Raw genomic sequence first — 12248 nt, 5'->3', positions numbered from 1 at the left:
AATAATCCCACGGTGCCACAGATAAAACTCGGTTCCACGGCTCTCAGGGCGAGCTGTGCCGTGTTTGGGATCTCTCCCAAGTCCTGGAGACTCTGAACCCCAGGCAAACAAGGCAATCAGCAACGTTTGGGATGAAGTTCTCCCACTCAGGGAGCCAAATGCCACCAAGCAGAGTGTGTGTGCCAACTGGATGGGGTCTCGTAATTCCAGCAGGTGATGATGAACCTTCTGGATTCCTGGTTTGAAAGTGGGGATAGGTGGAACTGGAAGGGGAATAGGGCGTTGCAAAGGTGGGAGTGGCACAGGGCAAGCAAGGTCCTTGCTGATGGTGCGAGGGAAAAGTCAGGAAAGATTAGGCCAGAGCTTGAGTTGTGATGAGTGTCCTGGCTTTGTAGGTTCATGTTGTTCTCAGAGAGGCTGGGGCTAACTTGCAGACAGGTGGAGCATCCTGGGTTGTGTGCAATGAGCTGTTTGGTCCCTCTCCAGGTTCCACCATCTTGGAGAATCTTAAAATCCAGTTTAGAATGGTTTGGGTGGAAGGGACCTTAAAGATCAGCCAGTTCCAACCCCCTCCTGGCCACGGGCACCTCGCACTCAGCCCCCCCTTGATGCAATCCCAGAGGCCTGGCTGGCAGTTTAATCGTAACAGTTGTGGATTGGGGGGTGTAAAAAAAACCAAACCAAAACAAAAAGCACGCCCTCCCCTGAGAAGTTTCCTTGGAAAGAACAGCTTGGCCTTTGTGAGGAGCTGAGAAAGCGTCCGACTGACACGGTTGCCTCACAGGACCTCACTCAGCCCCCGGGGGTTGCGTAAAAGGGCTTTATGGGATTAGGAAGGTTCTGTGCAGCGTGTCAGGTGGAGCTCCCTGGCTCTGCCTGCACTCTTGTTATTGATGCCGTGCTCTGGGAAGTGCCACCTCACCCCCTTTTTCCCGGGCTCCTGGAATGTGTGTGCCGAGCTGAGGCTGCTGCATCGCTCACTGGGCACCCCCCCCAGTGCTGGGGAGGGAGAATGTGGGTGATTCCATGTGTGTGTGGCTTCTACTGAGGGGATTCTTCACCTGGAAGACTTTAATTGCTTGTTGGCTTCGAAAAGCCTTTTTTTCTCCCCCTAAATTTATTTACTCCTTGTGTTGTTCTAGGGATGCTCTTGAGCACTAATCCAGGCGGTCGTGGATCCATCTCTGCTCATTCCATACGTTGCGTGGCTTGCTCTTGCAGCAGCCCTGGCAGTGTTGTGCCACTGTGCAGCACCAGAAATCCCATTTTCCACCTTCTCCCTGTCCCTGGATCTTTCTTGTGGTCGTACTTAGGTGACTTTTATCAGAGATCCCCCAGACCAGCTAGCTGAACAGCACCTGCTCAGATGGGAAGGTGAAATGGGAAAGGGGAACTGTCAAAAATGCTCTGCCTCCCTCTCTCTCCTTTGCCAGCTGAGGGTCTCTTTTGCCAACCAATTTTCCATGGTTCCAATGAATTTTTATCCTGCAGGGTTTTTTCTGGAGATCTTCATACTCTTGGTGGTCCTGAAGGAGAACATCTCCCTGCCCATCTTTATTCTCCTAAAAATCCCAACTCAGCCATTCCCCCCCCTCGGATATCTGATGTTAAATCCCCTCATCAGTGCATCAGGAATGATTGGATCTGTCCTGGATGCTGCTGGCTGGGACTCAGGGCAGGATTTTATGTCCTTTGTGCTCCGAGGTTTGGGATTTAGAGCATCCAAGCTGCCTGCCCTTGGGAGCTGTGCTCCTGGCAGGATGCATCCCACTAATTAGAGAGAATTAAAACCAAGAAATCACTGCTCCTGTGGGACAGGTGGGAATTTAAAGAGTTTCCAGGATCCCTCAGCATCCAGCAAAGGGGGTGAGTGTGAGCTCCCCTCCCTGTTTTCCCTGGTGGTCCTGCAGTCTCAGCCTGTGACCCATCCCCATGCTCCCCTGTTCAGGATTGCAACGTCCCAGCGATCCTGGAATTCCAAATTTAAACCATCCTTCCATTTTTTTTTGGCTGGGGAATGTGTGCCCAGGTCCTCCGAAACGCTGCCTGGTGATTCCCATTGACTGCCTGGACTGGCACCTGGCCTTGGCCAGGGCAGAGCCAGGAGAGTGGGGTACGGCCAGCCTGGCCAACAAACCATTCCTGAGCCCAGCAGATGTTCCTGCAGCCTCTCTGCTCCCTGGGGCCGATGCCAGGCTGGTCCTTTTCCAGCAGCTCCGTCACTTGACACCGGGAACAGTTCTGTGGGCTTTTGTGGCACATTGTGCAGAGTCAAGGACCTTGTGCTGGGAGAAGGGAGGGGAGCAGGCAGTGGGACATGAACTTCTTCAGGGCATTTTTTTTTTTGGGGGGGGGAGGATTTTGAGCTTGTTCTGTCCTGTAAAAGCTCTTGGCAGTGTCTCCTGGAAAGTGTATCCTGCTCTCAAACCTCAGGCTGTGGCTCACTGGGTTTTATGTCGGGATCTCCTCTGCTGAGGGCAGGGAGGCTTTATGTGCTTTCTCAGTGTCTTTTGGGGGTTTGGTGGGACACCTCTACCCCCTCCCAAGCTGGTTTCTGGCTCTGCTTGATGTGCCAAAACGATTTTTTTTCTTTATGCACAGGACGGTGACAGCAGAGCTCATGTCTTTTTGCTATTTTCCCAAGTTCCTGCAGTTGGGAACCTTCAATTATTTCTTTCCAGTTTTGGTTTTAAACACAGTCCTACAGTGAAGATGGCCAAGGGTTTATGTCCAAACATAAAGTCCATTATGTCTGTGAGAGCTGGTAGGGACATAAATCTACTTTTTACCTTTCTGCTCCCGTTTTGCCCACACACTGAAAGGAGCTCTGCTTTAAAAATCCCTCTGGGTCCAGACATCAAGTCCACTCAGTAGGTGGTCAACCACAAGATCCTGATGCCACCACTGACCCCATGGGCTGTATTTCATAGAATCACAGGATGATTTGGGTTGGAAGGACCTTTTTGAAGACCACTGAGATCCAACCCACATGGGTGGGGACACCTTCCACTATCCCAGGTTGCTCCAAGCCCTGTCCAACCTGTCCTTGGACACTTCCAGGCATGGGGCATCCACAGCCTCTCCTGGCCAACCTGTTCCATTGCTCTGAAAGAAGAATTTCCCCCTGAAATTTCCTCTGAGTAAAGAACCTCTCCCTAAAATCCCTTCCCTCACCGCTGCGCCCCCTCTGTGTTTCCTCGCAGGCTGACGGGGAACGAACCCCTGACCATCCTCCCTCTGACCTCAGAAATGGAGGAGGCCGCAGTCAAAGCCCACTACAAGGTGTGTGACCGGCTGAAGCTGGAGAAGAAGCAGCGCAGGATGTGCCGGCGGGACCCGGGCGTGGCCGAGACGCTGATGGAGGCCATCAGCATGAGCGCCCTCGAGTGCCAGTACCAGTTCCGCTTCGAGCGCTGGAACTGCACCCTGGAGGGCCGGTACCGCGCCAGTCTGCTCAAGAGAGGTCAGTAGGGTCGGGGGTTAAGGGTTTTTTTGGGGTGGTGGCACCCCCTGCACCCATACCCTTCCCTGGCATCCTGCCGCCGGTGCATCCCCACCTCGCGGGCGGTCCAGGAAGAGCTGGCAGGAGGTTCCAGCTCAGCCGTCAAAGTGCCCAGCGGGCAAAGGATGTGCTTAATGGGGGTAATTGATGTGCTGATGGCGGTAGTTTATGCGCTTCTCCCCTCTGCTTCCCGCTGGAAGCTGCTGCTTTCCTTGGAGGCTGGAGGCATTTGAGTGTGTGTGTTCAGCCAGTGGCTACCCCGTTTCTGCTGGAAGTTGAGCTCTTGCTGGAGAGGAATGTTTTGAAACTCCCAAAGCTGTCGCCTCTTCCCCCCCTCCCCCCTAATTTTTCCCAGATATTTTCTCGATTTTTCCGTTTTTCCCCTGATTTTCTCCCGATTTTTTCTTCCTATTTATTTTTCCCTTTTCCTCTCTTCTTCTTCTTTCCCCTCTCCTCTTCTTTTCCCCTCTTCTTCTTTCCCTCCCTTCTTCTCTCCCCTCCTTCTTCTTCTGTCTTTTTATCCCTCCCTTTTTATTCTGCCTCCTCTTTTTATTCCTCCTCTTCTGATTTCTTCCTTCTCTTTTGATTTCTTCTCTCCCTTTTATTTTCTCTCCCTCTTTTTATTCCCCCCCCCCTTTTTATTTTTTCCCTGTTTATTATGCCAGTCTGTCAGGAAAGGAGTTGAGAAAATGCCTTTTTAAGGGAAACAAGGCAAACCAGCCTGTTCTGTGCTGTCCTGCTGGAGAGGGCAAGGGGAGCCCCATCATAGCACAGGGCAAAGCCTTCAAATGTTCGTGTCCTGTTACTGCCCTACCCAGGGAAAAGCTCCTGGCTCTCTGTGGAGGGTAAATCCCACACCTCTTCCCAGCAGTTCAGGTGGGGGTGACCATCTGAATATTGGAGGATTGGGCGGTACTTTTATCTCCTTCCTTTGTGCTGTCTCACACAGTCCAGTTTCCCCCCACCCTCCCAGTAAATCCAGTTGTTATTTCCAGCTCGCAGCTGAAATGCAGCAGGACTGTTTTACAGGCAGCATGGATTGGTTTGGAGGGGTTTAGTGACTTCCAGAAAGTGCCACGCTCAGAGAGGGACCCGCACCTGGAAACCCAGGGGCTGATGTCTTTAAAGACAAGAGCAGAGGTTTTGCAGGGCTCCCTCCCTCGCTAATTAGTGAGGAGGAGTAATTCAGAAGCGCCAGGGCTTAACTAATGCACTGTCACTGAGTGGTGGAAACAAGGAAAGTCCTTATGAAACCCAAGAGGTCCAAGAGCCAGAGCTGCAAGACGTTTAAAAATATCCCCGCATGCCAGAGGAGTCCCTGGATTAGTGGCGCCTTGGGAGAGCCAAGCACTTTCTCATGCTGACACCTGGAGGCCACAGCTCGTTCCTTCAGACTGTCCCCTGGGCAGCCCTGGACGAGGAGCAGCCCGAAGTTGAGCTGCCCCCAAAACACCATCGGGACCTCCCCACTCGTCCCCCCCCTCCTTGTCAGGGAGCAGGGTAATAAATAACAGCCCTGAGAGCTGTAGGGCTCTGCTTGCTGCCTCGTTGGGGTGTGTTTTATATCCCTGCACCATCCGTGCCCTCCACTGGCGCTGTAAATCCTTCAGGTGCTGCTCCACGGAGGAACACCCTGCCCTGTAAATCTTTCCCCTCCTCCTCTCCGGGAGCTGCCGGTTCCTGGTTCAGCGTTGCAGCAAGTGACACCCCCGGGGGCAAAGAGGCACATGGATCACCCTCTCAGACACAGCTATTCAGGCTTCTTTCCTCTCCTCCAGGAGCTGCTTCTTAAGGAGAAATTAAAAAGGGGGCAAAAAGAAAAAAACACAAACCACCACAAACCAAAAAAACACCAAAGCCCAACGACACTTTTTTCCACTTAAAAAGCGGAGGGAGAAAGTTTTTAAACTTGGATCACCAGCAGAGCCCTGGCTGCTGGTTTAGCAGCTTGGGCTGATGCAGCCCGTTTCTTAAAATAACAGGGGATTGTTTGAGGGACTCGTTATCCCCTTCGGATCCTCGCAAACAATTTTTGGAAATGGCTGAAACGGGATAGCTGCAGGCCGCCGGTGCACGGGGGGGTTTAGAATGCCTGCATTGATCTGAAGCTCGTTATCTCGTTACAAAATCTCTGGGTGCAATCAAACAGTGCGTGGCAGAGATGGCTCTGGGCCTGGCCAGGGCTGGATGTCACGAGGAGTTGGGTTGGAAGAGATGCAGTGCGGGCGAGACGATGCCCAGGGGTGATGGGATGGGCACTGGGAAGCTGTGGAGCTTCCAGGGACGGAGAATGGGAAGGGGCAGGGAGGCCAGGCTGGTGGGTGGAGGTTGATGGATGGGGAGAAGCTGGCAGATGAACGGTTTCTCCTGGATTTCTGTTGTGGTGGAACGGCGCTGACTTTCGTACTGAGGTTTCCCACCCACCCTGAACCCAGGGCTTCACATCAGGAGCTCTTCAGGCAGGGTGTGGAGCTGGGCTAATAAATCAGACCACATCCAGGCAGTTTGCTGTGATTTAAGTGCCCGAGGCCAGGTTGGACAGGGTTTGGAGCAACCTGGTGTAGAAGAAGGTGTCCTTGCCCGCGGCACAGAGGTTGGAACAAGATGGACTTAAAGGTCCTTTCCAACCCAAATTATTCCATGATTGCAGTGTCTCAGACCTTCAGAGGAGAGTTCACCCCCCCTGTTCCATTGAGGACTCTCTCAGCACACTGGTACCTCTTGCCAGTTCTATAATCCAGGAGCACAGAGGCTTGGGAACATCTGTCTGCAGCAGTGGCATCCCCTGACAGGCATGTGGGCAGGGCGACCTAGGGTGTAACCTGGAAAAAAACACCTTACAAAGGGCGAAAGCTGCTTAGAAGGCATTTGCTACGCAGAGGAGTTCAGAATCCATGATGTTTTGGTGTGTGAATTAAACAAAGGATTCTCCCAGCAGTTCCAGTGAGAGTGCTGGCGATGCTGGAGATGTTTCTGTGGTGTCAGAGGATGTGGTTTAACTTCAGGGAGAAAACAGATGGAAGAACTCTGAATTTGGCTTCTCAACCCTGACTTGTTTGTCCTTCTTAAAATGTCCTCAGTGAGTGTGGGGAAGAGCCTTTTTTATTTTAACTTTCCTTCAAGTGAGGAAAAGGTTCCTGCTCTTCTTTTTGCAGGTGAGCAGTAGGACGGTTGGATAATTCCTACCACAGCCTGGTTTGAGTCAGAACCCTTGGGAGGACCAAACCTCAGTCTCCTGGGCTGGATTTTCCTCAGTCCTTGTGCACCTGGGAGTACTTTGGGAAGGCAAGCTCTGGGAATGGGCCAGGTAGTGCCCCATGAGCTTGGACTATCATGGACCTCCCAAGGAACAGTTCCAAAAATGACCTGGCAGTGTCTCTGCATGTCCTTGGTTGACACACCAGCTCACAGATATATCCACTACTGTCACCATCCACTTGTGTTATTTTTGAGTGGGGGATTTCTTGAGCCCCATCCAAAGCTGGTCTGGAATTGCATCTCAAATATGCAGTCGTTTACGGCTTCCATGGCTGGAGAATGGGCAGCTATAAATACTGCCATGTTTGCTTTTTATTTCTGGCTTTTGTGATTTGGATTGAAATCCTGGGTCTCTCTGAGTGTCACTCAAGCTGCTGAGGGGAGTGGATGCTGGCACATCCCTGCAGGTGAGGGTGGAGGTGTAAAGAAGGGGGCTGTGCATGGAAGGCTGGAGGTGTAAACTGCTTTTTGAGGTGCTGTGTTGGGGTCCCAGCCCTCAGGTGCTTTCTGTTAATTTTGTTGGACTGGAGTAGGACCCCATTGACTTTTTTTCAGGGGGGAGAGGGAAGAACAAGGAGCACTTGTGGTTCTTGCCCCAGCCATCAGACTGGAATCCGTGCTGGGTTCCTGCTGTTCGGTGTCCCCTTGGTAGCAGCATTGCTGTCCCATGATACCTCCGTGGCCTCTCCAACCCTTGATGGAATCTTGGAGTGGTTTGGCTTTGAGGGGACCTTAAAGAACATCTCACTCCAACTCCCGTTCTGTGGGCAGGGACACCTTCCACTATCCCAGGTTGCTCCAAGCCCTGTCCAGCCTGGCCTTAGACACTTCCAGGGATGGGACAACTCCTGCTCAGCTCCGTTATCAGGCACAGACTGTGTGCACAGTGACAGCCACAGAGATGGCCAGACTTTATTCACATCCTTTAATCCTGGCTTTTGCCACCTCCACACATTCCTTGCCCCCCTCCCTGTGTCCTCTTTACCATCAGTGATGCACGTAGAGCTTGACATGTTTTGAGGGTGTCACAGGATGGACCAGGCTCTTCTCAGTGGTGCTGAGCAACAGGACAGGAGGCAACGGGCAGAAACTGATGCCTCACAGGCTGAGAACAAACTTCACGGTCTGAATTTCCTCCTTCCTCAGTGTATGGAAAAGGATGGTATCAGCTGATGGGATGGGAGCTCTCAGTGAGTCAAAACTGCAGAAACAAGGACTGTCCTTAAAAAACACCTTTCTCACAGAATCCCAGAATGGTTTGGGTTGGAAGGGACCTTAAAGATCATCTCGAATCTGATGCCCAGAACATGAGGAAGAACTTCTTTCCTGTGCGGCGACCCAGCACTGGAACAGATTGTCCAGGGAGGGTGTGGAGTCTCCCCCACTGGAGACATTCCAGAACCATCTGGACACAATCCTGTGCCGTGGGATGACCCAGAGAGAGAGAGAGATGGGCCCAGACAACCCGCCGTGCTCCCGCCCCGCGATCCCGCGATCCCGCGGCTCGAGCTCATCTCGCGGCGGGCTTTTCCCTCCGCCTCCCACTGATTTTTTTATTTTCTCCAACCCTTCCTCCAGCTCCAGCTAAAGCCTCTCCCTCCTCCCCCGCCGCAGGTTTCAAGGAGACGGCCTTCCTGTACGCCATCTCGTCGGCGGGGCTGACGCACGCCATGGCCAAGGCGTGCAGCGCGGGCCGCATGGAGCGCTGCACCTGCGACGAGGCGCCCGACCTGGAGAACAGGGAGGCCTGGCAGTGGGGCGGCTGCGGGGACAACCTCAAGTACAGCAACAAGTTCGTCAAGGAGTTCCTGGGCAGGAAGCCCAACAAGGACCTGAGAGCGAGGGTGGACTTCCACAACAACCTGGTGGGCATGAAGGTGAGCCGGAGGCCGCTCGGGGGTCTTTGGGTGGGAGAGTTCACGTTCCGGGGGGTGGGGGATGCAAAAATGCGGGGGATGATCCTTCTTCTGGAAGGGTGAAGGCTCGGGGGGCTGTGCCCCTGGTTTTGTCACTGTACAAAACATTGGGGAGGGAAAGAAATGGGACTGCCTAGATCTAGGAAATGGGAGGCGGGGATAAGGAGTGCTGGTTTTCCACAAGGAAGGCAGGGCTTGCGCTACAAAGAGATGGAAAGACAGGTTCTTCAGGCGTACGTGGGGTGGGACACAGAGGAAGGGGTTTTTGCTGCTGAAGCACGGGTTGGGGGATGCTCTTCTTGAGCGGTTCAGTAGAACATGGACAGCAGAGCATCTCCGTGGCCAGGTTTCTTTAACACTGGCTGGAGAACCTGGCAGGGAAACAAGGTGCACAGATTAATTTCTGACTGGCCTCAGACCCAAAAGTCCCTTCAGCTTTGTTTCCTGGCAGAAAACCTTCCATGTCACCCAGAGCTGATGTGTTTGCAGGTGACAGTGCTTGAGTGTAGAGTCCTTTTTTGCTTTCCCATCCTTATCCTCTGTGCTGGAGGACTTCCTGCCCTTGACGCCTTGCTCTTCCCATGAGTCTTTACTCTCCTGCGGGACTGTTCAGGAAACATTTGGACAATACTCTTGAGCACATGGTGTGATTTTGGGGGTTGTCCTGTGCAGGGCCAGGATTTGGACTCGGTGATCCTCATGGGTCCCTTCCAATTCAGGATATCCTCTGGCTGATGTAAACGACAAAGTGTCTGCAATTGTGGGTCATCCCAGCAAGGAAGAGGGGGAGAGGAAGGGGCTTTCCACCTTCTCCCCTAATCTGCTTGGCTGTACCTAGAGTTTGCCCAAACACGAAAATCCCTCAGATTGGCCAGCACAGGTGCTCAGGATCAGTGTTTCACTGCACCAACCTCCAAGGGGGGACATACTGTAAGGCCAGAAATAGCCTTCGAGCCTTGTTATTGTCTGTGTGATTGGACGCGGGCTTGGGGCTGGGATGGGGGACCTGGGTCTCCAGTTTCCCGGGCAAATGCAGCCCCAGCCAGTTGTGCATTCTAGGAATGGCCACCCCAGCTCAGTTGTTCCCGTGTGTATGTAGAAAATGTCATTCCTCGCGACAGAGTTGGGCCATCGGGGGAATGCCACCGGCCAGGGCTGGCCAGCAAGAGGTCTGCCCCTCTCCCCACCACCAGATGCTCCTAGACAGTGCCGAGATCAGGATTAGAAACATCCTGCATTTAGCTGCTGTCTGGTTTTGGCTGACAGCTTTGCTGCTCCGGATTAGAGGGCCCAGTGCCTGTGAACTGCTGCGGCAGCTCTCTGACGTGGGAAACAGCCTTTGCGGGGTGATGAAATCCGTTTTTAGTCCTTGTGGTTGGTTGCTCCTGAGGGCCTGTCCCGTCGCTGTGGGCAGATGGGATTGACAGTGGAAGGTGGTCCACGGAGGCTGTGATTTCATGGTGGGTGTTTGCTGTGAGATGTCCTGGCTCTCCTCCCGTTCCACAGGCACGTAACACAGTCTCAGCAAAACCTGCAAGGCTGTGGCTTTAGGTGCCATTGCCATGTTCTTGTAGTTCCATGAACACCTACCACCAGTGGTGGGGCTAAAAAACTTGCCCAGTGGATTTGACCCAACTCCCAGCGTTCCCAACCCCAGTAGCTGCAGTCAGGACGCCCCATATGGCTGAGGCCAGTCTTGGAATTAGGTCAGGTGTCCTTACTTATCACCTGTGCTCTCCACTGTGTCACTTGGAGCTAAACAAATCCCAAGGATGAGTTGGAGAGATTGAATCTTCCCTTTCTTCCTTCCCTTTCTCGATCCCACTGTGAGTTAGTTCCCAGGGGAAGATGCAGGACTCTCCAGCATCCTCTGCCTCCCTCTTTTTTTTTTGGCACAGTTGGGCTCTGGTCATTGGCAGTGGTTTCTGAGTGTAATATCTGCAGCTAAACAGCTGAGTAACAGTTGTGACGGTTGTCCAGACACTCAGAGCTCTCCTGGCAATCCAAGTCAAAGACCTTTGCTGCAGGTCAGTGCTCCACTCACTGTTCCTATTTTTGTCCACCCACAACGTGTCTGTCGAGTTGGTGTTGCTTTCCTTGCCTCTTTGCAGCAGCAGATGGACCGATTCCTCCGTCTGTGCCGCTGGAATAATTGGACCATGCTCTGGTTGAAAGGCAAGCCAAGCACCAGATCCACACCACCACCACGAAACCAGGCACAGAACGAGTGAACTTCACGCCGAGAGGGAGGTTTTTAGGTGGATGGTGGTTCAGGATCAGGAGGACATAGATCTGTAATAGTCAGGATATGTGGACCTGAACCACTGGCACAATGTGGTGCCGTTAAGATGATCAGAAACGAGGACTCAAAACTGGGTTTGGAACTGCAAGGTCGAAACTTGCAGTGCTTCCTTGCAGATTCCAAAATTGAAACCAGCTGGAAACCTGAGGGCGTTGACCCTCTCGGTGTGGCTGGTGGATTGCCTTTGACATTGCTTACATTGAGGTGTAGATTGATATGGGGTTCCACCTGAGCCCTTCCTCCTGGTCCCACTGCGAGTGCAGCGTTGGAGGAGGAGGTTGCTCGGCAGGTCCCACCATGTTTTCCTTGCTGAACTTACTCATATTTTCCTTGAGGAAGCTAGTGGGTTAAACATGATCCTCAGCATGTTTTCTCCACTCGTCTGTCCTCAAAAGGAGATGCCCATCGATAACTCCTGCCATTCCAACCCCTGAGCAGGATTTGCCAACCCAGTGACTACAACAGCCCGAAAGCACTTTGAACTTGGCCTAGTCTGGCTGTTTGAGCAGTAACTCTCATGGATTTGATCACAGGCAGTGCAGGAGTGCAGATAGCCTCAATTTGGGCCATTTTGGAGCTGAGCAGTTTGGAACTGCAGCCCTTGATGGGTGTGCGTGTGTGTGTGTTCGCCGAGGGAGTGGAGGGATATCCATTAAAGATGCAGCACAAGCTTGGTGGTCTCTCCCATGTCATTTTTCCCATCCAATCACTCCCAACCGTGGCAAAACATACAAACAGTCCCTTGAGACCCAGCAAAAAAAAAACCAACAAAAAACCTGTGCTTAACTGAGTAATTTGGCAACCAACCTCCTGGTCAACACAGCAGTTTCTCCATGGTGTCAGCCCAGCAAACAATCCGTGTGTTTCTGAAGGGTGACATTATCCCATCCCGCCTAGTTTTAGTGTCTCTTGGTGGAAGTTCTCATTTAATTATGATTTTACTTCTGCTTTTTTTTTTTTTTTTTTTTTTTTTTAACAACCTTGATGGGCTGCCTGTAATTTCGCTGCCACCAGTGAAATAATCACTGAACATGTTGTGCCCGTGGTGGCTCACCAAGTTATATGATATGAGCTCAGTGGTTAATGAAAGGGCGAGCTTGTCTGGTGTGAGGATGAGGTAATTAGACCAGGACTTCTCCAGCCTCCTCTTTATTGAAAAGCAGGAGCTCTGAATAGACCACTTATTAAAAAAGCAATTTCCCTTCCTTTGCCCAAATCTACTCTTTCTCATCCAGCCATTCTTTCCGAGGGGTCCTGGGTGGAGAGAGTG

At 52.4% G+C, this 12248-nt stretch overlaps 1 protein-coding gene across 1 annotated transcript in view; it reads left to right on the top strand.

Annotated features, from left to right (window-relative positions):
• The window catches only part of WNT9A (Wnt family member 9A), a 52963-nt gene that overhangs the window by 31202 nt on the left and 9513 nt on the right, over positions 1 to 12248 (top strand). Inside the window, exons 2-3 of the mRNA XM_027905266.1 lie at positions 3204 to 3463; positions 8375 to 8637. Coding sequence (XP_027761067.1) covers positions 3204 to 3463; positions 8375 to 8637 — 523 coding nt within the window. The remainder of the gene's footprint in view (positions 1 to 3203; positions 3464 to 8374; positions 8638 to 12248) is intronic.

This window comes from Empidonax traillii, unplaced genomic scaffold, assembly GCF_003031625.1.
Source record: "Empidonax traillii isolate 1590-97213 ecotype Southwest subspecies unplaced genomic scaffold, ASM303162v1 scaffold1136:size174510, whole genome shotgun sequence".
Classification (NCBI taxonomy): Eukaryota; Metazoa; Chordata; class Aves; order Passeriformes; family Tyrannidae; genus Empidonax; species Empidonax traillii.
The sequence above is the reverse complement of the archived record's forward strand: the minus strand, read 5'-3'. Positions and strand labels throughout refer to the sequence as shown.